The sequence below is a fragment of the Limanda limanda genome, chromosome 6 (assembly GCF_963576545.1).
Source record: "Limanda limanda chromosome 6, fLimLim1.1, whole genome shotgun sequence".
NCBI lineage: Eukaryota > Metazoa > Chordata > Actinopteri > Pleuronectiformes > Pleuronectidae > Limanda > Limanda limanda.
In genome coordinates, this window is record NC_083641.1 from 7,680,302 (window position 1) to 7,704,887 (window position 24,586).

At 40.8% G+C, this 24,586-nt stretch overlaps 1 protein-coding gene across 3 annotated transcripts in view; it reads left to right on the forward strand.

Moving 5' to 3' along the window:
- The first annotated feature begins 3,837 nt into the window (after nt 1–3,837).
- The window catches only part of gramd1bb (GRAM domain containing 1Bb), a 79,156-nt gene continuing 58,407 nt past the window's right edge, over nt 3,838–24,586 (forward strand). Inside the window, exons 1-3 of one of the 3 annotated variants that reach the window (XM_061073574.1) lie at nt 3,838–4,247; nt 10,131–10,232; nt 14,683–14,709. In XM_061073574.1, coding sequence (XP_060929557.1) covers nt 3,838–4,247; nt 10,131–10,232; nt 14,683–14,709 — 539 coding nt within the window. The remainder of the gene's footprint in view (nt 4,248–10,130; nt 10,233–14,682; nt 14,710–24,586) is intronic. The other 2 variants (XM_061073572.1, XM_061073573.1) reach the window with 2 other exon arrangements.

Sequence of the window (24,586 nt, forward strand, 5' to 3'; positions counted from 1 at the left end):
GTGCAGACACCTGAAGGAGCAAAGATGAGGGAAGCGTGAAAAATATGTTTTTTTAATGACTTCCTTTTTTCCTTTTTAAAAAAAACTTTGTTTATTGATTTTCACATTTAGAAAATATTACAGTCATTAATCCAACTTGTTATTATTGTTGCCAGTTAACATCAAACCAATGAACAAATAAACAGATCCTTCATAGTGTAACTAGAGATCAAAGAAAGAAGAGGTGAGTGCAGTACGGCTTTCAATGATGACGTGATAAATCGGACACAAGCAACAACAGATCGTCCGCATAAAGGGCAACCTTTAACTCTACACCATTTCTATATGTCACATTTCCATTACTATAGCAAATAAGAGAAGGCTTAACGGGCGGCCTTGCCTAGTTGAGCAATATAACCTGAAATCCTCTGAATCAGTACTTTACGTCCGAACCGAGGTTTTAGGAGACGCGTATAATACCTTAATCCAGGAATCTTTTTTTCTAATCCTAGTTTAAAAGTTAACATTTTTTAAATGCATTTATCTAGCATGAAAGCCCTTTACAACTTATTTCTCATTTATCCTTTCACTCACAATCACGCCAGGAATCAAACCAGGAACCATCTGATCATCAAACCACTCACACTTTAATCACTGCAGCAAAGTTGGTTTCTGACAGCAGTCTCGTTTGTTCATCTGTTTTGTTTTTCTGTTTTCCTATGGAGGATAATCAGGGGAAAACAATATTAAGAGTGCCATTTAGCTGAATAGTAAACGTGGCAGAATAATTGTAGATGAGTATATGTGCATATGTTGATGAGTAACATATCTGGTAAACCATTTAGTTAATCCGGTTAAAGTTAAAGTTTCATGGTCATTAAAGGTTTGATTTTACCACGATTGGGAATTTGTAGAGGGAAATAACGAGACAGTATTTCAACTGAATAGCATTGACCTTTAGACACCCTATTCGCTCTCAGTCAAATATTTGTGAATGAATCAAGGCTGATGGAGTCAGAGTAAACTATAATTTGGCACTGATAGTAGTGTTTGAATTTTGTCCTTTATCAAGAATGCCTCAAAAACAGCATTTAGCTGCTCATGTAAAGATATTCAGAGAATTGTCTTAAGGCCATAACACTATTGAGTGGTTGATTATTGTCCATGTAAACGCAGTCACTGATTCTGATGCTCTATATCTCCTGTAATATGTTGTTAGGCTGCACATTAAGGGCAGTGTCTCTGTGTTGGCGTTACTTAAGGGAGATATGAGTTTTGTAATCACTTAAGCTGCATAGCTGCTGCTTTAAATCCCTCTGCCAGAAACCTATGAGTCAGATTTGTATTGGCCTCAAAGTATCTTCTGTAGTGCAGTCGGTGCAGCTGTCAAATCCCACTTCTATTAAGTCTCTGGATCATCTCCAAGATCATGCCTCCTCTCATTTATTCCATTTAAGAAAAGGTTTTTCATTCTCTCACTTCCTCCAGGCAAGAATAATGAATGGCTGTCTACCTCCCTGAATGAGAGCTGCACCGAAACTTAGATTTACAGTGCAGACCACATTCAGTCAGATTTCAAAACAATTACACAAGTCCCCTTTCCAATTTCTGATACATTAAATCCATATCAACTTCCACACAAAACACATTTCCTTTTCTGTAACAGAGTCTCTCTCACTCTGGAACATCTTGTCTCAATATTAAGACTGTATTTTAAATATACTGTTGCATAACATTCTGTTCCCAAAATAAATGTTCTATGAATTAGTATTCACAACCTGTTAAAGATGAATTTTAATGGATAATGTAGTAATAAATGGTACTATTCAGTATGAACTGTGCAAACAGGATAGGCTGTGTCCTCCTTTGTCAGTAGACAGATAAGTTATCCCTGCTATTTGTTTGTTCCCTCATAAGTGTCCAGCTGAGAATGCCATATGTGCAGAATAGTTTAGTATTCTGATGTTAATGGTTTAGGCTAGGAGCTGAACGCTGCTTGGGTTTACTATTGATTTTGTATATGCTGCATTTAAGACATGATCTCCAGCAAGTAGGGGTGTAACGATTCTCCAAAACATCGGTCTGGTTCGGACCTCGGTTTTTAGAGCCACGGTTTGGTTCATACCTCGGTTTTCTTTTTTTTTTCGGGGGGGGGTTGTAGTTGGTGCGTTATCTGATACATATCTTCATAAACCAACGATTTAGGAAGGCAAACAGGAGAAAAACCTCCTTGGGAACTCACAGTATCGTCAATGGTCAAGCCGGACAGTCAGTTGGGCATAAGTTAGCCTGCAGCTTCATGGAAACTTCATAGGGATTTCCTCCTGCGCCTGAGTGGGATAACGCGGACAATCTTCTGACCTTCACACCACCATTGCTCATTACACTCCCACTTTGATCACTTTTTTTTGCAATGGTTTTTACCATATCCCATTTAATGTTTTTCCTCGGTTTGCTTGAGAGTTCTCCTGTAAACCCTGACAGGTTTGGTTGTTGCCCATATTTGGCAAAATGTCAAATGTTAACCGCATTTTCTCCTCGTCCAACATCAAACATTTGTCACTATGGTGAACACTTGGCTTCCCCTTTCAAAAGATAAACTCGTTAGCCATCACTCAGATATGCATTGTCTAGAGTGGCAGTAATCCATGGAGGTTGAAGGTTAACTCTGATTTGTTTGTGGATATTGATAGACTGTTTAAAGGTCTGTGATAGTTAATTAGGCTTAATGCGTTTTTTTAAAGACAGAAAGACATTAGGGATTGATAAACTTTGGCTGATGCATGGTGGTGGATAGGCAGTGTACTTATCAGACCAGAATGTGACCAGGTTTGAGTGTGTTTGTGCCTCTGATCAGAAGTGCTGCCTGTTTCCTGTGATTGCTTATCATGGTGTCTGCCTGTGTCTTGTGTGTCTCCCTGTAAATTATGCCTGCATTTTAGATTATCTTCCTGTGTGTGTGTGTGTGTGTGTGTGTGTGTGTGTTTATTTGGCTGCTTAACTTGGTCATTATCACCCACAGCCTTGCTTGTGCCTTGCAGTCCTTTCACCTCCCTCTAACCTTTAGGTATTAACCACGTGGAGACGGTGACCCACTGGGGTACAAGAAGGACCTTTCCCCCTCTGGCATGGGCACGAGCTGGGTTGACAGAGACCTCCGGTGCTGCAGCAGTGCCAAAATGTGCACACAGTGACAACAGACAACTTCAGCATCAATATTCAAGGACTGACAGTTGGTGCCTTCCCCTTTAGCATTAGCAACAACCGCCAAGTTGCCAGCTTTGGCAGCTCGTACTGTAGCATAGCCAATGTGTTAGGTGAGTGCGTGTAACTTGGCCCGCTTGTCCCTGGCCGGACCGGCAAAGGAGTTGTGTTACACTCCCTGACAGGCCTTATACATGTTTCATCTGCTGCTCTCAGAACAGAAGCCCCCTTTGTTATCTAATCTAGCCCTCTCCTCCCCAGCCGAGAGACTGACTTTACTGCCACAAGACTGCTCTTCACAGTCTGTCAGCTAGCCACCGAGCGTATACATATCAACCAACAGCTGAAGAGCAGCAGGAGGACTTGCTCAGGCCCCAGATATCTGCTATCAGGACTTCTCAGCCAGTCTCTCAAACCATTGGCTGGCACATCGACAGTGCTTTAGAATAGACAAGAGGAACTGAGGGGGCTGTGGGAGGTCCAACAAAGATTTTCAAGGATCTAAATTGTGCCTCGTCTATTCTGCACTAAACTCTCCGGAGCTAATCGACCTTCAAGCAGCAGAATTGCAAAGTCTTCAATTCTTGTAACCAAGAATCTAAAAAAAGAAGTTCATTGGGGTTGCATCTGTATTTTAGTAAGCCAGTCAGGACCATGAGTGTCACTCTTAGACCTCCTTCACTCCAGGTAAGCGTCCCAATCGATGCTCCAGCATACTCAGACGGAGCAAAAAACGGCTTGTCGGATGGTTGCCTGCGATCAAGCTCCTCGACCCCGACTCTCCGGCGCAAGCGCTTCAAGATGCGCCGCATGAGGAACGTGCCCAGCGAGAGGGAGATCGAAAGAGGGCGGCTGAACAGTTGCCTCCTCTCGACTCGGTCCCACTCGGGCTCAAAGGAGTACCTCCAGCTGCCTTCCATTGAGATCACGCCATCCAGCGACGAAGATGCCCTGTCTTCCTGGTCCAGCTGCTCCACGCCCAGTGCCTCGCCTCGCCGCAAGCGTTTCCTGTTGAGGAAGTGGCTGAAGGTCCGAGAGAAGAAGGAGCATGTCAGTGAGAGCAGGTTGGTATGGCCCCCCTTACTCACCTCTCCCTATTCCCTTTCTCTCCCCTAACACCTCCATGCTGCTGCAAGGCTCCTGCTCACTGCACTGATGTGGTTTATCACTAACTGAAAGATTTTTCAGTTTTGTCATGCCAGGTATTTGAGAGTATAGTGTATATATTATAGTGGTAGTTTCCACTGGTGGTTATGATTTAACCCCTGTCTGTTTGTTCATTGATTGGTTGGTTTTGATTTCAAGCAAGATTGCACAAAAACAACAGGATGCAGGAAATTGTCTTCATTTTCTTTAACATTGTGATACAGTGTGTTTAACAACATTATCCCAGTGAATAATCCACAAATCTTGATTAAATCAGGCACATTCATGGAACTGGTATCTATGAGTAGTGCAGCTTGATTGGATTTAAGTGGACTGTTGGGCCTTGGTGGAGGTAGGTGCCCTACTGAGTGTCATTCTAGTTTGTCTATGTTGCTGTCTTGTGTTTCAGGTTTAGCGGTGATTTGTTGTGAGATACACTGACATATAACATAAAGTATGTGATAGTGGCACTAAGAAGAAAGGTCATAGTGCCAATTAGTATCTCAGCCTTTACAAAGTTGTATTTCAACAATATAAGTAATTTCTCCTGTAAGTATATTTTAGTCAAAGTCTGCAAATCGTAAGAAACTGTAGAGAATCTGGTCATATGAATTAAGCTAAGTATCCCGAGAATTCTGAGCAGCTATAATGCAACCACTATTACTGAGTTTAAGCCATGTAAAATAGATTCAACCAGAGAAAAATTCAAAATGCCAAAATTATATAAATTCTTATATTTCTGTAATTACCCTGATTGTCTCATTTTATTGTGATTAGTCTCAGGATATTTAATTGGACGCGTCCACTTTTGTGTATTTTGGGGGAAATAACAGCGTCTTCTCGTAATCAACAGCAACTGGAGTTCTGTCGGAAGGAAAGACACAATTCTGTGTTTTGTCTTGTTTCTCTTTGTGCTAACAGTTCAGTTGTCACTGACGACAGATGGCAGACAGGAACTGGCTCATTGCTCACTCCATCTATGTGTTATCTTACTCTGAGTTGAAGGCACTTACTCTCCAGAGGCATATGAGCGTAACACAGACAGCATCCTTTAGTGTGAAATACTGTCACTATCCAGTGCACCATGAGTACAGCTCCACTGGGAGTGTAATGTATGGGCTGTTGTAGCATCCGTCAGCTTAACACTGTACTGTAGCACTAAAACGACACAGCTCTCTGCTCCCTCTTACCAGCTGCATGTAGCATGTAACAAATTCGACAGGCTTAAAGCTGCGTGGGAGTGGCATAAATAATCAAAATCTTAATGTTTATCTTCACTTAATTATTTATGAAGCAGAACAAGCAGTTTTGGTCATGCAAGGTTGCGACAAGGACAGAGCGTGCTGCTGTACACCGTGTCCTCGCAGATCGTTTTCCTACATGTCAGCACTGTTGTCCACATCCGTTAATTATCGCTGCCTCGTGGGCCGGTTATTTATTTTTTACTTAGTGTTGTTTATTTCTGCAGTTTTTGACAACCTGATGTTTGATAAAAGACTTTTCCACAATAGCAACACTTTAAAATGTTCAGCCTCTGGGGACTTAATTTGAGGCACTTATAATTTAAACACATTGATTCTGGTGTCAGGTTTTGGCGATAGGACCTAAATTGAATATCAAGGTATTCTTGCTTTTTGGACAGTAACAGTATTATATCACAGTATAACTCATAACCTCATCTTTTAAATGCTACTTTTGATGCTTTCATTGATAAGCTTGGCTGCTCTCTTTTTACCCCGCACCTTGCTTGATGAAATTAGGCTGTTGATTTATCACGGTAATGACGCTATTGCAAAACCGATGTATTGAATACTGGTATACTGGCCACCTGTATCTGGTGTGTAGACATGCAGGTCCATCATTAGGTCCGAATATGTGCTTAATTGAAATAGCTTGACTGGATGCCATGAATTTCAAGGCTGATAGTCATGTACCACACTGAATGAACTGTAACTTTAACTTGTTGTCATTGGATAAAACAAAGTTTTCAGTTTCTGTGGTTTACGACAAAATACATGCAAAACTAATAACATTGCAATCAGCTTTAGCTGCACTTTGAGTTTAATGCTGTTTACCTTGTAACTTGTTGGAAGGATGTTGTATAGGTCAGGAAAGATCCCATTATATTTTGGTAGTGATGCAGATCACTTTGCAGATCCAGGATTCCTTTTACTCTTTCTTTGATTGTTATATGAGGCATTATTCAACATTTCCCATGATTTCTCAGAGAGTAAATCATGGATCTTTATTTAAAAAATTCCGGCTTGTTTAGAGGACTGATATTAATGAGGCCGAACAATTTGTTACATTTACAGATACAAACCTGGATCTATTGACTTTAAATGTGGTGTCATAAGGGGACTGAGGAATGCACAGTTTTTCAGTGCCCCTGTAGTTAGTAGGTGTTACCATGCCAACACACTAAACTAAGAAGGTGAACATTAACTAAACCAGTGGTAATTAAATGTTTGGCAGTCTGTGAAAAGTTTTTATGGTTCATTGATTAAAATTATCATGAAATGTGGATGTTAAAAACATTCTAATAATTTAATAAAAAGTCTTATATTTTTCAAAGACATTTCTTATGATTTGCTCTTTAACATAACTACATAGTGTAAACATTTTTTTAACAATTGCTCCAAGCATAAACATCGGAATGCTAACGTCAGCCCTGTGAGCATGTTTGCATGCTAGTGTTAGTATTTAGCTCTCTGTGGCTTTAGGAGGAAGGGACTCAGAGTTTCTAGCTTGACTTCAGACTCTTAATCTTTTAAAGCAATTTTTGTAAAAGCTGTGTCAAATAGTTTTTGCAAATGTATCAACTGTACTTTGTCCCGTCTCTGGCAGTTAGGAATGAACTGTTGATCCCTAATTAAATGATATTTGAAATTTTACTCCTAGAAGGACTAACTTTGCACTTTGCTTGAATGAATCTAGTTGGTTTGTAGACATGACTGTTTGATTCTAATAAAATTGCTTATGGAAAACCATGTCAAAGTTTTAACCATGTGACTGAGCCTTAAACTTTACAGTGGTCGGTCTCCAGGCATTACAGTCATATGTTGTTTGTTGCTGCAGTAGTTTAGTCCTTAAACAAGTCGCTGAACTTTTACCTCTTGCATTAGGAGTGAAACTCATGACTGCCCAGCACTTTGACCCTCTGAAGTAGCTTATGCTACAATTTCACAGTCTATTATATGAAATGACAAAAATTAGGAAACGTTCATCAGGGCTGGGCCATATGGCCCAAAATCATATCAATATTACTTTTTTGATGATAATCACTAAATCAAATTTTAGTTTCTTTCAAGTTTTTTAACCTATTTTTTCTCCAAAGTGAAGGTTGTACTTTGAAAGTTTTGACAATCATGTGTGCACAATGAATAAGCAATGTATCAATGACAATTCTTGATATTGCTTTTTGCTCAGCCCTACCATGTAAAATCCTATCTAAATTTCTACTTAATTCCTTTCGCTCACATAACTTACACAGTGTTTGTGGGATGAAACCTGTTGTAATCATCTAGTTAATGTACAAACATGGCAGGGCATTTATAGTTAACCGCATTCTTGAGGTTTGTTCATGAGGTCTGGTGCAGTGTGAGATGCTGATATGGTTTTTTCTCCATGGAAGCAGATAAAATTATTGTAAGTATTAAAAATAAATTTCATTAAGATTTAAATTAGGTCAGTCTCGAGAATGTGTCTGTGTTTTTGTTTTAAGCATGCTCTGACCTCAGAGGGGAGCATTAGTCAGCTGTTCAAGACAAGTCTTCAATCTCATCACCTTTGTTGATGTGTCACCGGCTGTAGCATTGTAATCTTGTCATTTCAGTCTCTTTCCTGTCCTACTTTTGTTTTGCACAGGATGTGTATACTTTAAGGTATGTGTGGGACTATATCTATGTATGAGTGTCTGTAAAAAGTGCAGGCTTGTAGACACAGTGGACTATTTTGAGGAAGTGGTTCAGCATCTTTCACCAGGCTTCACTGCTTCCACCTCGTCCAAACATTACAATGTTTCAGGCCAACAAGAAATCAAATGTGTCATTGTTTAATGTCACACAATGTGTATTTAAAGAAATCTTAATCCACCTGGTCTTTAATTGGGTAACATCTTTCTTCATTATAAACTCAATAAATAAATCTTCTTACTTAAATAGCCAAACATCTAAATACAGTGTGTGCAAGATATGTTTTATCAAATGATAGTAATTTATAAATATTTCTCCATATCCATATATTTCAATTATGTAAAGAAATCATTCATCCATACTTCATCTGAAATAAGTTTATTTGGCTTGATATATTCTCCCTGATGTTGTTTTTGACTATATGGTGCAAAAACATATAAAATAATCTTGTGCATTACGTGTGGTTTGCGCTTTATGTACATGGTTGTAATTTCTGTTCTTTGTTAGACTTTTTACTTTGTTTCCCATATTGCATTAATTGTTTAGGAGTGCTCAATAATTCAGTGAGGGCCCATGCCATGTCAACCCTCTAAGGGCAGGGATAAAAACAATGACGTATACACAAACAAACACCTCCTCCTTAACAAACCCCTCTTGTCCGCTCTGAGAGGACGGTGTGCAGACACTCTGCACCTGCAGCAGAGACACAGGAAGCAGAGACATGTGGGAGTGAAATTCATATCCCACAAAAAAATTATTTTAAAGATCATACAATATTTCCATGTTTGTACATGATGCCAGCAATTGTCTGGTAAATTATTTACAGTAAAAGCGTAATACTTAAAAAAATATCTTCCATTGGTCATAAACACATCATGTTGATTGTGCACAGAGCAGCATTATAAGGTGAGGTTACCTTAGCTCTCTGCTACCTGAACTTCAACGTATCAGTCTCACATTACATCTGGTGAGATGAACAAAGAAAACAGTATGCTGTTCTTTCCATCAAAACATACTTTTAGTTTTAGATTAATTGTGCTATATTTCATTGTGTTTACTTAGAGACTGACCTCGGCTTCGGCTTTTACTCGATTCTGAATTTATATTTGAACAAATTAAAAAATGTCAAACGTTTCCAGGGTTTTTTAGTTTATCTTTATCTGATATGAAGTGCTGAATAGAATATTTCACATCAAACCAAGGGAGATCATCCATTTTTAAACACGAGAAAGAGGAAGAGAGGGGGCGGAAAAGCACATCTTCTTCTGGGATTTCATTCATTTTCTGTGTGCAAGTAGAACTTCAATCTTTCAGCAATTAAATGAAAAAAAAATGTTTACATAAGAATGATCTTACCTTTAACCTCTGCAGTCTTTCTGAATAACAAAAACCTGATTTTAAACCATTCATGCTTGTTATGTATTACTGACTCTCTGTGTATTCATTTACACATCTGTAACCCCCTTTAATTGTCATCAAAAGCCTCATCGTGTGCATTACCTGTGTCATATAGCCCCCTCTAGTGTTTTCTTTGGATTTGTGCACACTTAAGACAGGAATTGTATCACTAAACTAAGACAAAATTGCTGCATATAGTTGACATTTGCTATTTAAATCATTTCCCCATTATTTACAGGACCTGGACAGGTGATTTTAGGCCCAGCTGCAACATATTTATGACTGGAAGTGACATCATTTGGATAATGTAGTGCAATACATTGGAAAATATTTAAAAATGTAAAAAATGAACTGTGAATATATTTAGGTTTATTCATATTATAGTTTATTCTCTTGATGTTCAAGTGTTAATTCTTATTCAAATTAAGAATTTTTTACGTAAGACAAAATATTTTATTGACTGAATTACACCTGTTGTGTCCCATGCAGTAGCCAGCAGAGCAGCCAGCAAAGCAGCCAGCAGAGCAGCCAACAGAGCAGTCATGAGGACGACAGCACTCGGTTCCTGACTCCATTAATCCTAGAAGAGAGGTGAGCAGTGTCTGTGTGTGTGCATTGCTCATTCTTAAGAGAGATTTTCCAAATGTATATCTTGCAACCTTTTTGAAATCAATGTATGATGTAACAAAAGATAGATTCATGCTGCTGGGCTGAACAATCAACCCAAAATGTCATTGCATTCCATCGTCTTTCATCACGACTGTTCATTTGTTGAATGAATCCTCCACTAGAGGGCACAGCCTCCCCATTCTGATGCCCACGGTGGTGATAGTCAGACAGAGACGTTGCTGTACTGTGTGAGCTGAGCTGTTTCAGCTTGTTTTATTGTGGCTTTTGATTAAGATTTTATTTTTAAATAGAAATAAAAGCCTTCTTTACACCAACATTATTCCTCCTTGAAAAACTTGCTTGGTGAGAATAGATTCGTAAACTTGTAAATACAACACACTGATATTGCTTCTGATGTGACATTAATGAGCACCCTCCCAGGTCTAATTTCTTTGACATTATAACCAGATTTTCCCAGGTAGTGTCTGGCTATTTAACAGTGATCTGACAGTGGCCACATGTAACTCATTCAGTGTCTGTGCTTCCCTGTCGCTCAGTTTGAGATGAGAGCCAGGAACCATCATTAGCTCTTCATCTCCTGGGAATACGCTGCTGTTGAGTGATTTAACAGGCCTGTCACTGGTGCTCCTGTGACAGGCCTGTTAAATCACCTACTGAATTTGCTGTGTTGGCATGTGTATGTGTCTGTTTAAGCCGGTGTGTTTGTGTGTTTGTGCTGGACTGGAATTCTACTTTAAACATGAAGTAAATGAGTGCAGCAAGGAAATATCTGTGCCAGGTTGATTAGGAAACGGATCAGGAAATAATAACTACCTGCATTACTGAACTCATTCCGTCCTGCCTAGAAACTTATTATTATTATTGAAGTGAGTATGAATAACACATTACTGAACAGTGCTGCATTGACGCAGGTGTTTTTGTTCTTGTTTTTTGCTGCAGCCTAATTGTACTGCACTGTTAACATGGGAAAGAAAAGTTACAGTCTCAATTGTTGTCTATGTGTATTGTCAGATGTTTGTGTTTGATTTTCAGCAAGATCATTCTTAGTAACGCAGGATGTCTGATTTTACCAACAGTACATTTACTGCAGTCAGGAAAGACATAATGACCAACCAAACATGTAAACATATATTTGGACTAGCTGTCAACCACATTATGTTCATTTCAGTTGTTGGCAAATGCGTTCAAGTCGATAATTTATTGGTCTGCAGAAGGACCAGTGGCATTTAGAGGCAGTGGCCTTTCTGGATCTTCCGGATCTCTTGGCCTGTGTCAATGCGCATGAGCTACTTTAGAATTATTCCTTATTCCAAACAGTTCTAAAATAACTCTCACTTTGTATTGTTATTGGGATGAACGTTGTGTGCAGAGCTTTTTATAAACGGTCTCTGGTGCAGAGTGAAGTTAGAAAACTGTGTGTTAAACCCACCTGGTTTATCTGCAGTGAAGATTTTGTTGGCAATGTTTTTCATTCATAAAGCTGAATTTGCTTTATTACTGTTCAAACATGTGGCTTATATATTAGCTGACACATTTTACCTTACTGTTTTTACTATTTCATTCATTGCCAGTTGGCTGTTTCAGAGCTCTGTTAAGCAATTGAAACATCCTTCAGTCCCAAGTTCACGACTTTTGTATCACACATCCAAAACGCCCCCCAAATTTGATACAGCACATCCTCGGGCCATTAACAATTCACATGCCTAGTGTGAAGCCGATATGATGAACTCTTTGCAAGATTTGCGTTCCACATACAGACAGAGAGATGTTTTTGGAATTAGTAGGTAGATGTCAGATAACAAAGTTCTTCTAAAAAGATCACGAGGCAAACAAAAGGAACAGATTGTTGTTTGAGTCTAATCTCATGCTTTTGATTGTGCAAAATCAGCTTTTACTGCAACATCTGCAAAACAGTTTGTACTGTATCCAAAATCTTGATCTCAGCAGAGTGTTTATACACACAGATAAAATGCTGCTGGCTGCACAAAGAATACACTTTTGGTTCACTTTGCGACAGTAAAACAAAATGTTACCAAGAAATGTTGCAGGGAATATCCAGGAATCGTCTTGGTCTAGCCTCATTACAGGCAGCCGCTCAGCCGTCCCTGCCTTCGGCTGTGTGCGTTGTTCATAACACCTCTACTCTTTCGCGCCGTCCTGCGGTCTTCCCTCTCTCACTCCTGCACATTGTCTGCGTCTGTGTCTCTCCCCTCGCTTGAATTAGGAACAGTACCTTTCAAACATATGGGATTTCTGGCTGCTCTTTTCTTTGCTGTGCTGGTGATAAGTAGTGAGGGGCGTCTGCAGCAGCTGCAGGAGGAGCAGCGTTCTGTAGCCGGCTTTAGAGGGCACGGAATGTCATGTCTCCTCTGCAGGTAAAAAAAACTGCTGCGGTTCTGCCGGGAGGCTGCACTGCTGCAGCTACTCAAACTCTACCCGTCTCTCCATCTTCATGTCATCGGTCCTGGTTTTACTCTTACTGCATTTGTGTTTCATCTGTTTGCCTCGTGAGTTACAGTGTATTCAATCTGCATTTTTGGGGGAAGCGACAGCAGGCTGTCGGCTTATGTGTGCCACTGGCTGTGATTTTTTTCTGCCTCTGCCAGATAATCTGGGCGTCCGCGGTGGTTCAGGGAGAGAAATAGATAAAATCCTGTTGATGAAAACGAGGTCAAGTTTGCTCATTCACCGCCATTTTCTTTTATTTGCATCCTCCGCTATAACTGCAGATAGTGTTATGTAATATCCCGACATGGCTTTATTAAGTCAGTGTAATATGACTCATCAGTGCAAATGACGCAGCATATTATTGTGAGTTGTGAATCAGGATTACACAGTGAGCGACAGGCCATCACATGGTCAATATAAATTTAAATAAACCATTGTGAGTATGCAATATTAAATTAAATGCATTTTGCCTGCAACTACATAATGGCATACATTGCTATAAACAATCTATTTATATGTTTTACAGCACTTATAAATGGTAAGTGGGGGATTTAGGAGTGTTGTCCATTATGCTTTTTAGTAGGGGTGCACAATTCAGATTATATCTGGCCGATACCGATAACCGATAATTACATGCTTTACATGGCCATTAACGTTACCAATTATAATTTCATGTTTCTTAAAAAGAAGTTCATAGCCTGTAGTTAATGCACACATGAGGGTCAAATTGCAAAATATAGTAGGCAAATATGGATGAATTATGCTCAATAAAGAAAAGGAAAAAGGATGTGGATAGCTTTTATACTTTTTGTGCATGAGAGTAAGGAAGGTTTCTCTATACTTTGGCCTTCATGTAACATAAATCTTATCAAATGTTTTGCATAAAAATTAAAATAAATTAAATGCACTGACAATATCTCTGAACAGAAATGTCAATTATTAAACACAATTTGTTAAAACAAAATATAAAGTGCATCTTTCATTAATATATGAAGGCTCTTATAGAACTGACAGGCTGCTGTATGCGAGTGCATGCAAAAATGTCTGTTTCACATTGAAATCATAATCCAGCCAAAAAACCATCAAACCAACCAGACTCACTGGACTGACTTACACTCACTGGACTGACATGTGTCTGTGGTACATCGCTTACATTGGCATCTATCAGACTACTATAGATATATAGTACGCATAGTGCAGGCAGGGACACAACTGAAAAGAAGCGGCGACTTGGCAGAGTGTAGCGTGGCTCGAAAATCCTTGTTTTCTTCCACTGAAAACGGCTGGTCATCAAGGGCGATAAATTCTGTCATTCTGTAATGAATTGTTTTAGCCTGTGGACTGTATCTAGCAAACTTCTTGCAGTTCTCCAATGCCTGCAGGACAGGCACTGCTGCACTGACACTCACTGCACTTTTTCCCCCCCTCAGTAAGGGTGACTGCAAGTGCCTGATATTCTCGCTATACATCGTCGTCGCGATGCAAATGTTTCCCCCCCTTTCGGAACCTTTGCACATTTGTTGCAATCCTACAGTCGCTCTCAGAAAGTTTGAAAAACTTCCACAACAGCAACGCAGTTTTCATTTCCACCGTGAACACATCACTCTGGTATGGACAGGCAAGGATGTATGACGTCATGAGCGCATTCAGGTGCGATGGTTTTATAGGATGTTTCATCGGCTATAATTTCCAATTCCGACAAATAAATAATAATATAAAATTCCCATTATCGAGCTGATAATATATGGGACCGATATATATTGTGCATCCTTACTTTTTAGTAGTGCAGGGAACTAGAATACTGCTGAAAAGCAGCCTTCGGGTACTTGAAAGTACTTTTACTCTATCATTATCATTATCATTATCATTACTATCATTATTATTATCGGGAATGTCATCGAAACAGAAATGACTGGCAGGTTATTTCATGACCGAATCCTCTGTCATTTCTTTTTCGTTGCAGGTCTGACAGTGCAGCGGACAAATTCAGGTAAGTCCGCTTTCTGACTTCATTACTCTCTCTGCTTTTACCTATAGAATTGTGAGTGTGCATCATGTGTTGTGTGAGTGTGCATTACATTTTGGCGGGCTTATGGAGCAGAGATACTGGTCTTGGTGTCACCCCACTTGCCTCAGCCCGGCTACCGTCCATGTGACACAGATTTGCGTGCTTTGTCCGCCAACCAAGGTGTGTGAATGCGCTTTACATTCGGGGGAGGCCAGCAGTGAATACAGTTGCAAGCCGTGGAATGCCATTGTTTGCTTTTATTTGACAATCAACATGGGGCACAAACACAGCTTTGTGAATTGGAAACCATTGTGGAGCTTTCACTCTTTCAGCTGGCCAGCTGGTGGCAGGTCACACACACACACACACACACACACACACACACACACACACACACACATACAAACACACACACACACACTGCTGGGGCCGGACAGTTTATCCTACAGGGTGGGAAGGTTTCGCTGTCACAAGACCCGCTGTGCCGGTGCTGAAGAAAAAGGGGTTTAAAAGGTGAGTAAGGGTGATGATGGTGCATCAGGAGGATTTGTTGGAACAGGGAATTTAACACATAGCAGGTCATCCACGCTTGAATTATATGAAATGCTTTAATAGTTTAAATGTCCTACAGGTTTCAGTCCATGTTACTTGTGTCTCATTGGAATCATGTCAGTGGACTGGCACAGTTTACCAGTCCACTGTCAAATTTCAGTAATATAGTAATAATTTCAGGGTGTTGCTTTGTGCGTTTTTATTTGATGTGTACTTATGATTGACAAATAGTAGAATTCACCCAAATGAATTGTGGTGGTACCTCAGTTGTTTTTACCATATTGTCACGATATCGCTCAGGAGCTGTGCTGTTTGTCCGGCACGTTTTCAGAGCCCAGCGAGGCTCTTTGAGTCTGGTGTCTTTTTTCTCGGCGCTCTCCTGTGCGTGCGTGCGTACGTGGGTGCATGCGTGAGTGTGTCTGCTTTTGTATGCTTTGAGTGCTTAGTCATGCAAGTGGGGTGAGGAGCAGGCTGAACCACGTTTGTACCACTAGGAGTCTCTGTACTCCAACACACAAGATGAGGTTTATGTGGCTTAGTGTGCATTGCCTGTGAGGTCACCCATTGTTGTAAAACTAGCCATCTGTCATCTGTAATAACTTATTGTAAAGTGTGTTTCTGATGTTCTTGAGATACACAAGTTTTGCTTTGTAATAGTTGTCGTGCAGTGTGAGATGGGATATTTGGTTTGGTGCGATGTGTTTCAGTACTTTAGCCTTTTGAGTTGAATTCATAGTTTTTGTTTGCAGAATGAAAACACAATTCACTGAGGTCAGAGGGTCAGATTTTTTTTTAACTGGATGGATATGTTTATCAAAAATACTGCTACTACTAATAATAATAATATTAATATATACAGCACCTTGTCACAATACTGAGGGCTACTGAAAACAAACAAAAAATTCAAACAAACCAGGAACATACACTAAAAATTGGAATGCTTGCTTGCTCTGTGAACAGGTGGGTTAGGGAAGGGTTATCGCCTGCATGGAGGTCCTGAGGGTAGAGGGCCACACTAAATGCCCTGTCTCCATTGGTTCTCAGGCTGGTGCTAGGGCGAGATTCCCAGCGGCTCAGGACTTCATAGGTTCCAGGATGGGCTGTCATTTTATTTATTTAACACATATATACATTTAATTATATCATTTAACAAAGCTTTTTTTAATTGAAATAATCTCTGACTGGATATAGTACATGACTTGGAAGACAGCCTCAGATAGTCGACCATAAAAACACAATTATAACTCAAAAGAACATCATTATATTGTCTTTTAGAAGTTGTAGGTTGTTGACACAATGGCGTAGTACAGCAGGTAGAGGTATTTATTTGAAACTACTTAATAAGCTCCAACCTGCTGGAAATCCAGTCAGAGTCTGCGACAAATCCAGCCAACTCCAGCCAATCAGAGCGCGAGGTGAAGGTGGTGAAGGTATATGCTGTGGTGAGGTGCCCCCCCTTTTACACTACATCTTGACCAAATCAAGCAAGAACCATGCATGTGAGGGACAGGGCAACACAAACTCATTACAGCTCATATTAACTTGGGCCGGGTTCAGACACAAAACCCAGAAGGCCTGTCTGGTTCAGGCTGGGCCCAGTTCATTTTCTTAGCACAAGTTGCTGTCTTTTCTTTACAACTGATGTCCATTGAAGAGTTTCACCTCCTCCAGCTTGTCATTCTTTATCAGGCCGACACAGAGGAGCAGGCAGATCAGTCAGACTCCTGGTGTTGTTATCAGGGGTTTCTCCTGGTGAAGACATCTACTGTGATTAGTTGATATTACATGAAAGTATAAATATATACTTAATCTTCAAATAAGATCATGTTAAATCATCCCAGTCTTGCCTCTATCATAGCACTACTCTTGTCTTGTTTCTGTATCCTATGTAACTCCACTGTGTTTCCTAAGAGGTCTTGAGTTGCACAAACTTCCCACGATCAATATATAGTTTTTTATAAAGCCAACTGTAAATAATGCATGTAAAAAGCCCTCGTCCAGGATTATGTCGGCAGTACGAAAGTGCATTTGGAAACTTTTAAAAAGGGGTTTGAGTCGGTGGCTGTCAGTGTGTGTGCAAGGCAGGGAGAAGCTCTGATGCGTTTTGCAGCTGACAGAATCATGGCTGCCGAGCTGAACAATGTGACAGTAACTAATCTTGCCCTTATAATGGTTGTTATAATACAGTAGCTCTGCTGCTGTAGCGTCTCCAGAGAGCAGCGCACTTTCTGTCTTTTCTGTCTTTTGTTCTAAATGACTGCATTGCTCTTGCACCTTATTTTTTGCCCGGATCATCGATCATGTCTGTGGTTTGACACATTAGCTTCCAGAGATTTAAAGTCAGCATAATCTGATCTTTCTCTTTACTCTGTGCCGGGGCCTCAGAAAAGCATGGATCGGACATATTGAGTAAATGATACTCAGAAAGTAGACAAGCTCCTAGTTTCTTGTTACCTGTGACTTTCAAACAAGGGAAGGAGAAGTCACATTCAATTACACAACCGATAGCATGTTGTGAGGGACTGATATTGATGGTCCATATTAATCAATTGAAATCATGGCAAAGCACATTTCATTCACAGATGTAGATTCAAGGTTAGAAACAACACAGAGAAAGAAATCAAGAGAGCAGATTTTCAAATTCAAAGCAAAAGATTTACCAAATAAGTTAAAAAGAGTAAAAAAATACTAGTACATGAAATACAATGAGGCACTTGTGAATAGAAATAAATAAATCTCTAATTAAATGCTGCAATGGATGGAGCCTTCGTTTCCAGTGCTGTACTGCATAATGAAAGGCTGCTTCTTCATTCTTTTTCCTCTTAATCATTCTAATTTCACATAATCCATGCATCTTTGCTCTGTGCTGATCATTTTTATTATATTTTATTTATAAAAGCACAGTATCTAGCCACAGTTCTTTTGTTCATAGTGGCTGTGGTGCTTAATTCATTCTTCATCTAAATGCATTATGTATCTGACGGATCTACTATAGTTTCTCTTTATTTGCCTTACATGGTTTCATCTACAGGGTTTTTTTCTTCTCTAATATTATTCTAGATTTGATGGTGATGTCTGATCTCTCAGGGTGTTTTCTTCTCTAATGATTCCTGTAGTTACACCCCAGTCCAGCCCCAGCTGCAAACAGTATGTGGTTATGACGAGGAAGACTGTGATGAAAGTGGGTCATGGACTTTGCCTGGGTAGTCATGTCTTGCCTGATGCGTTTACTTCATGACGTAGCTTCCCCCATATTCCTTATTGCATTTGTGTACGTGCACCCACCGTGTCGCTGATGTAGCTTCTCACGAAGGCAACGTGATGCGCTGGTCGAGGAGCTCGGATGCATGTCTGCAGCTTTGTAGTGCAGACGCGGAGACGGAGGAGGAGAGATGGAGAAAGTGAGGGAGAGCAGAGCAAGGGAAGGGATGCTGATAAAGAAGGGAGAGCAGAGAAGGAAGTGAAGGACCACCCTTATCAAGTATAGCCGCTTTCAGGGAGCCTACCAAAGGGACCTTCCCACACACACACCATGGTCGAGTAGCCAATCAGAGCGCTCACATCCTTGACCCATCCTCCCTCATACAACTGCTCATGCATGGCTCAGTGATGCTGATGTGAGGAGATTCGATAGGAAGCGAGGCTACAAACCTTCCTGGACAGAAAACTGGATCCTGCTGCGTTTTAAAAATACAGGGAGGGAGCCTTCTGGTTAACAATGTCCGTGAAGGATCGTAGATAAAACTGTGGACGTCCTTACGGTCTTGAAAAGGCGTTACAGATGACAACTGTTGTCTGTATCATCTTTCTTTGCAACTTTCACTGTCTGAGGGGGTGATATGATTTTTCCTGACTGAATTTGAGTGTGCCGTATGAAGGAGAAGGACCAGGGGAATTTTTTTTGTGGCTTGGAGCTGATGACAAACGATGCCGGACAAGTGGGAATCTGACAAGGAAACGGCGGGACAGTGATTGAAGAGAGGCCATGAGAGCCAGAAGAGAGGCCAGGATGGTGTCTACCTGTTCACCATGCACAAACATAAGGTCAGGTCTGATTTCCCTTCTCTTTACTTTCCTTTAGCTGTGGTACCTTCTCATCTTGTGCCCTCGAGTTTGGTGAGTAAACAAATTAGCTGTCATGCAGACAAGATGAGGTGTTTAAAATAACAAATCTTATTTTATCCATAACCTGTATTTACAAGCTAAAGACCCAATGACAGTCTGGCATCCTAGATGTGCTAGCATGATTGCACACCAGACTACTGGTTATCGTAGGATCATCCTATGATTATCTCCTGGAGGCAGTGCTAATGATGTTTCTACTGACCACATCAAATGACGACCCGGCAGATTTAAAGATTCAGGGTGTAAGATTTAGTGGCATCTTGTGGTGAGAGTTCAGATTGCAACCAGCTGAACACCTCCCTTCAACCTCCACTGCCAAGCAGGAAGGAAAACCCGCGGTGGCTTTCAGGTAACCCTGCAACATGTAACGTAAAAAAAGACTCCTCATGTAGACATAAAGGGCTCCTTCTAAGGCAATGAATATACAATTGTACAATTGTTAGTTTAAGGTGATAATAAACTAATGAAATAAATTAAGGATATTATATTTCAATTCTGCCAATCGATCACCATAAATCATTCACAGTGGATCTTTAAATCCTAAAATAAATTACTATACATCAGTATTACTGCAATACACCTAACACACACAAATGTGTGTAGAAATAATTCTCCATCTGGCTTCTGGGCCTCCTAAATCTACACTGTGATCTCTGCTCCCCAGGTCCATTAAGGGCAATTTGGTTAGATTTACTGTGCCTGTCGATGGGGACACAGGGCAGTCTTGGGCAGATTGCTTCAGGTTAACTCTCTGCCATAAATACAGCTAGCAGGTATCACTGTGTCACCTCCACAGAAGTATCTCTTCAGCCATTGATTTGGAATGATGGTCATTGAGGATCAAAAGAAGGGAACATACAGACATCTTCATATATATTTATATAATGAAATTCAGTAAGATTTCTTTCTATGACAGCTCTTTAAATTAACCAAACAGTGATTTATTTAAACATTTAGTTTGTACTATCATCATGCTGTGACACCCCTTGCTGCAAAAAAGCTGGTGAAGAGAGGTGGTCAATGTATTTATTATCGCCAATATTGATCTGTACTGATATTGATATGCACCCAAAATGCTGGCTGTTGTTATTGAGTGTGCCGTCATTTTTAAAAGAAAAATGTGTTCATGTTGTCACAATTCATCAAGAATATTTAGCTGTTTCTGCCTAAAACAGTAATAAAAAACTAATATCGAATTTGGACCAACTAAATTAGCTTCTGGAGCCACTAATATTCACCCATATAATTAAATGAAAATATAAAACAAAATAGCTGTGTCTCAATTTAGTGGCCAAATCTAAATACTATCAGCACATCGCCTTCCCCACTAGTGGACAACAGACATTGGACTGCTGCTATACCCCAATCAGAGACTCTTATAAACCCCTCCCCCACCCTGTGTTTTGGCAAAGTAGATCACTGCTCCATCCTGCTGCTGCTTGCATATAAACAGACACTTAAACAGGGAGAAAATGTTTCCAGGGTAATCCACAAATGGAACACTGAGACTGATTTGACTGCAGCCCTGCTTTGAGACAACCGACTGGCAAATGTTTGAGGATGCATCTGATGGAAATATCAGTGAATACACAGACTCTGTCATGGGTAGCATACCACCTTGAAATCAGGAGACCTTGTAGCATACAAAGAAGCCAGTTACAACCTCTGCAAGTCCATCAGGGATGCCAAAAGGGACTACAGGGACAGAGTGGAGTCCAACTCCTGCAGTTCTGCAACAGGCGCATGTGGTCTGGATTACACTGCCTCAAAGAGGACAAAGTTAGGACCAGGGACATGGTTCAGTCCACCGCATCACTCCAGGACAAGCTCAACACCTTCTGCGCACGGCTCAACCCAGTTCCTGCCACATGCCAGTGTGTGGATGGGGAGGCTGCCACATCGACCCCAGTAGCTGCCGACGTAAGACCGTCCTTCAAAGCGGTCAACCCCAGCGATGAAAAACCAAGTCTGTGCACACTTGGTAGAGGTTTTCACCAACATCTTCAACCTCTTCCTGTGTCAGTCCTTGGTCCCCAACCTCAAGGCATCCATCATTTTTCCAGTCCCCAAGAAACCAGTGGCCTCCTGCTTAAATGACTACCGCTCTTTCGCACTGACATCAGTCACCATGAAATGCTACTAGCGATTAGTCAAAACCCACATCTGCTCCTTCCTTACGGACATCCTGGACCATCTTCTTTTTGCCTACGGACCGTAAAGGTCCACAGACAATGTCATCGCCTTGGTAACCAACAAAACGCTCACCCACCTAAACAAAGGGAAAACATCTGTGAGATTGCTCTTTGCTGATTACAGCTCATAGTTCAACGCCGTTATTCCCTCAAAACTCGTCTCGGAGCTCATTGTTCTTGGCCTGGAGACCTCCATCTGCAGCTGGGTATATGACTTCCTGACAGGCCGGCCCCAGGTGGTGAGAATTGGCCGTCACATCTCCTCTCAGCTGATACTCAAGACAGGCGCCCCTCAGGGCTGTGTGCTCAGCCCCTTCCTGTATTCCCTCTTCACCCAGGACTTTACAGCCAAGCACAGCTCCAACACCATCATTTAATTTGCAGACGACACAACCATCCTGGGAGAGGAGGTGACGTCACTGACGAGCTGGTGCAAGGCAAACAACCTCTCTCTCAATGTCAGCAAAATGAAGCAGATGATCTCAGATTACAGATACAATAGGGAGGTGGACAACCTCCCATCCACATCGAGAGCTTCATGTTCCTGGGGGTTGTAGAGGTGGCTGCGTAGACTGGGTCCTCGGCAGGATGTGGCTGCTGATTTGAGAGACAGCTAATGATTTCAAGTCATGGCATAAACATATGACTACAGCCCCCATCTTTACGTGCTTTTGCATCCCAGGCACAGTGAAACAGTGCTGTAAAATGAACGCACTCTTAGGGCCTGATCTGAGATCCCAAATAAAGAGAGCTAAATTGCGTCTGCATTTTAACACATGCAGGTTTGGTTGATGGACGTTTTGAGGATGATCTACTAAAAATAATTGCGTGAATGATAACAGGTGCAAACATGGTAGTGGCGTTCATTATGCAGTTTTTTTTTTTTAAACCGAAGATATTATTTATTTAAACCAACACCATGGAGCATTACGGAGAGCAGCGTGACCGCAAGAACAAAGCGAAATTGAATGCCATGGAATGTTAAATGTTAGTGGAAGAGGCAAACAAACATGTTGTTGAGCTACAGCAGAGAAATAATAATATAACACAATATGGTAGAGTTTCTGCGAGAAAGTAGATGCTGTGGGTAAAACAAAAAGAACAACCGGTTAAATTAAAAGAAGATGGCCGGACATAAGAAGAACACAATTTTAAAAAGCTAAAAAGCTGGCCGGTGGAAGAGATGCCTCTGAACAATATTGGGCAGCAGGGGCAGTACACTTTCTGTGGCACGACCGCTCAGGCGCCACACTCAGGCCTTTGTATCTGGTCTGACGGCGGCCATCAGTAGCCTGGCAAGAGGGATTGAAAATGGGGTACAGGCATTGGGGAGGTCTCTCAATACAAGCTGCCCCATTACGGAGCAGCCGGGGAATGGAGAGGGAGGAGAGCGCACTGGAAACAAGCGTAATTTGCGAAAAAGAAAATGTTGGCGAAAAGATAAGATAAGATAAGAAGTCCTTTATTAGTCCCACAATGGGGAAATTTGCAAAGTTACAGAAGCAGAATACATCACATAAGTAGCTTGCAGTACTTGTGTGAAGGAATTAAAAAAAAAATGGAAATATACAACAATATATAGAAACAAATATATATAAATGTGAATATGATTAAGCTGGTGTATACAGTGTAAAGAAATATATTATGTTTCAGAATTTGTACAGTAAATTGCACATAACGCTTTATATTGCACAGAAATCTTTTACAAATGAGTATAGTACAGTGAATATGGCACAGTTGAGAAATGTTAAAGTGACATAGTGGTGGTGCATGTAGTTTTACTTGGAGCAGAGCTGGTTGTAAAGTCTTACTACTGCAGGAAGGAACGACCTGCGCTACATCTCCTTCAGACACTTAGTCTGTTGCTGAAAGAGCTGCCCAGGGCTGTGATGGTTTCCTGCAGGGGGTGGGACTACACGAACACCACCATGAGGGAAATAGGAAGACATAATGAAAGTCAATATTCATTTTTCTTTAGGTTTGAGGTAAATTTTCTGTTCCTGAATTTTCTGTGAATGCTCAGTATTGTTTGGCTGCAGACATCTGTGCACAACGCTGTGCTTATTAGCACCTCCCTTTCAAACGTATTAAATATAGATGCAGTCACAATCCCCACAATTACTTTCAGGCTTTGTAAATCACAATGCGTGCTAAACTAAAGTATTTGCATCTACTCCTCCCAATATTTTGCGCGCTCGGATAGAAACGCCCGGTATTCTATATTATTAATGCAATCGTTCAAAATGGACAGCGCGTGTGACTCTGCACGCAATCCTCAGCTTGCATGTTTTTTTGAGAGTGAAATAAATTTTTCACACGTTTATACACGTGCAAACCTTTAGTAGATCAGGCCCTTATAGCACAATCTTGCTCTACCTTGTGCAACACTGGTGTCATCTTATTATTGGAGTATTAGTTTCACTTGGAATTTGAGGTCTGTGAGATAAAGATCCATTAAATTCGTTAATTTGGAGCATTAACTGTATTTGTACGAACGCGAGGCAGCTAAAATGTCTTATTCGTTTTTTGATATCAGCCCATACTGCAGCCACCTGTGTGGCCAAATGTCTGCATTCAGCAGTCCTCCACTGCTGACTAATCACAGGGCGTCTTGTGTAATTCACATATGTTCATCAGCAAATCAATCCCGCTGATCACACTATACGTCTGCACTTCCGCCCCAGCAAGCCAAGAGTTAATGCGTTTACTTTTTCTGCAAATAAGCACTCCCATCCAGATGCATGTCTACAGGGATCAATCTCAACTATATTATGTAGGTGCAGATCCATCTGTCTCGTAAAAAAAATTATTGACATCATTGTATTATGCTGAACACTGCAGGGGTGTCGCTATGCAGAGCTGTTGAGAATTAACACTGAAGCCAATTCAAAGGCATCCTCAGCTCCAGCTTGCCTATCTCTAACAAATCCTTTAATTGGACGGGGTTGTATTCAGGTTTCATAAATAAGGAGTTGTAATCTACAATCTGT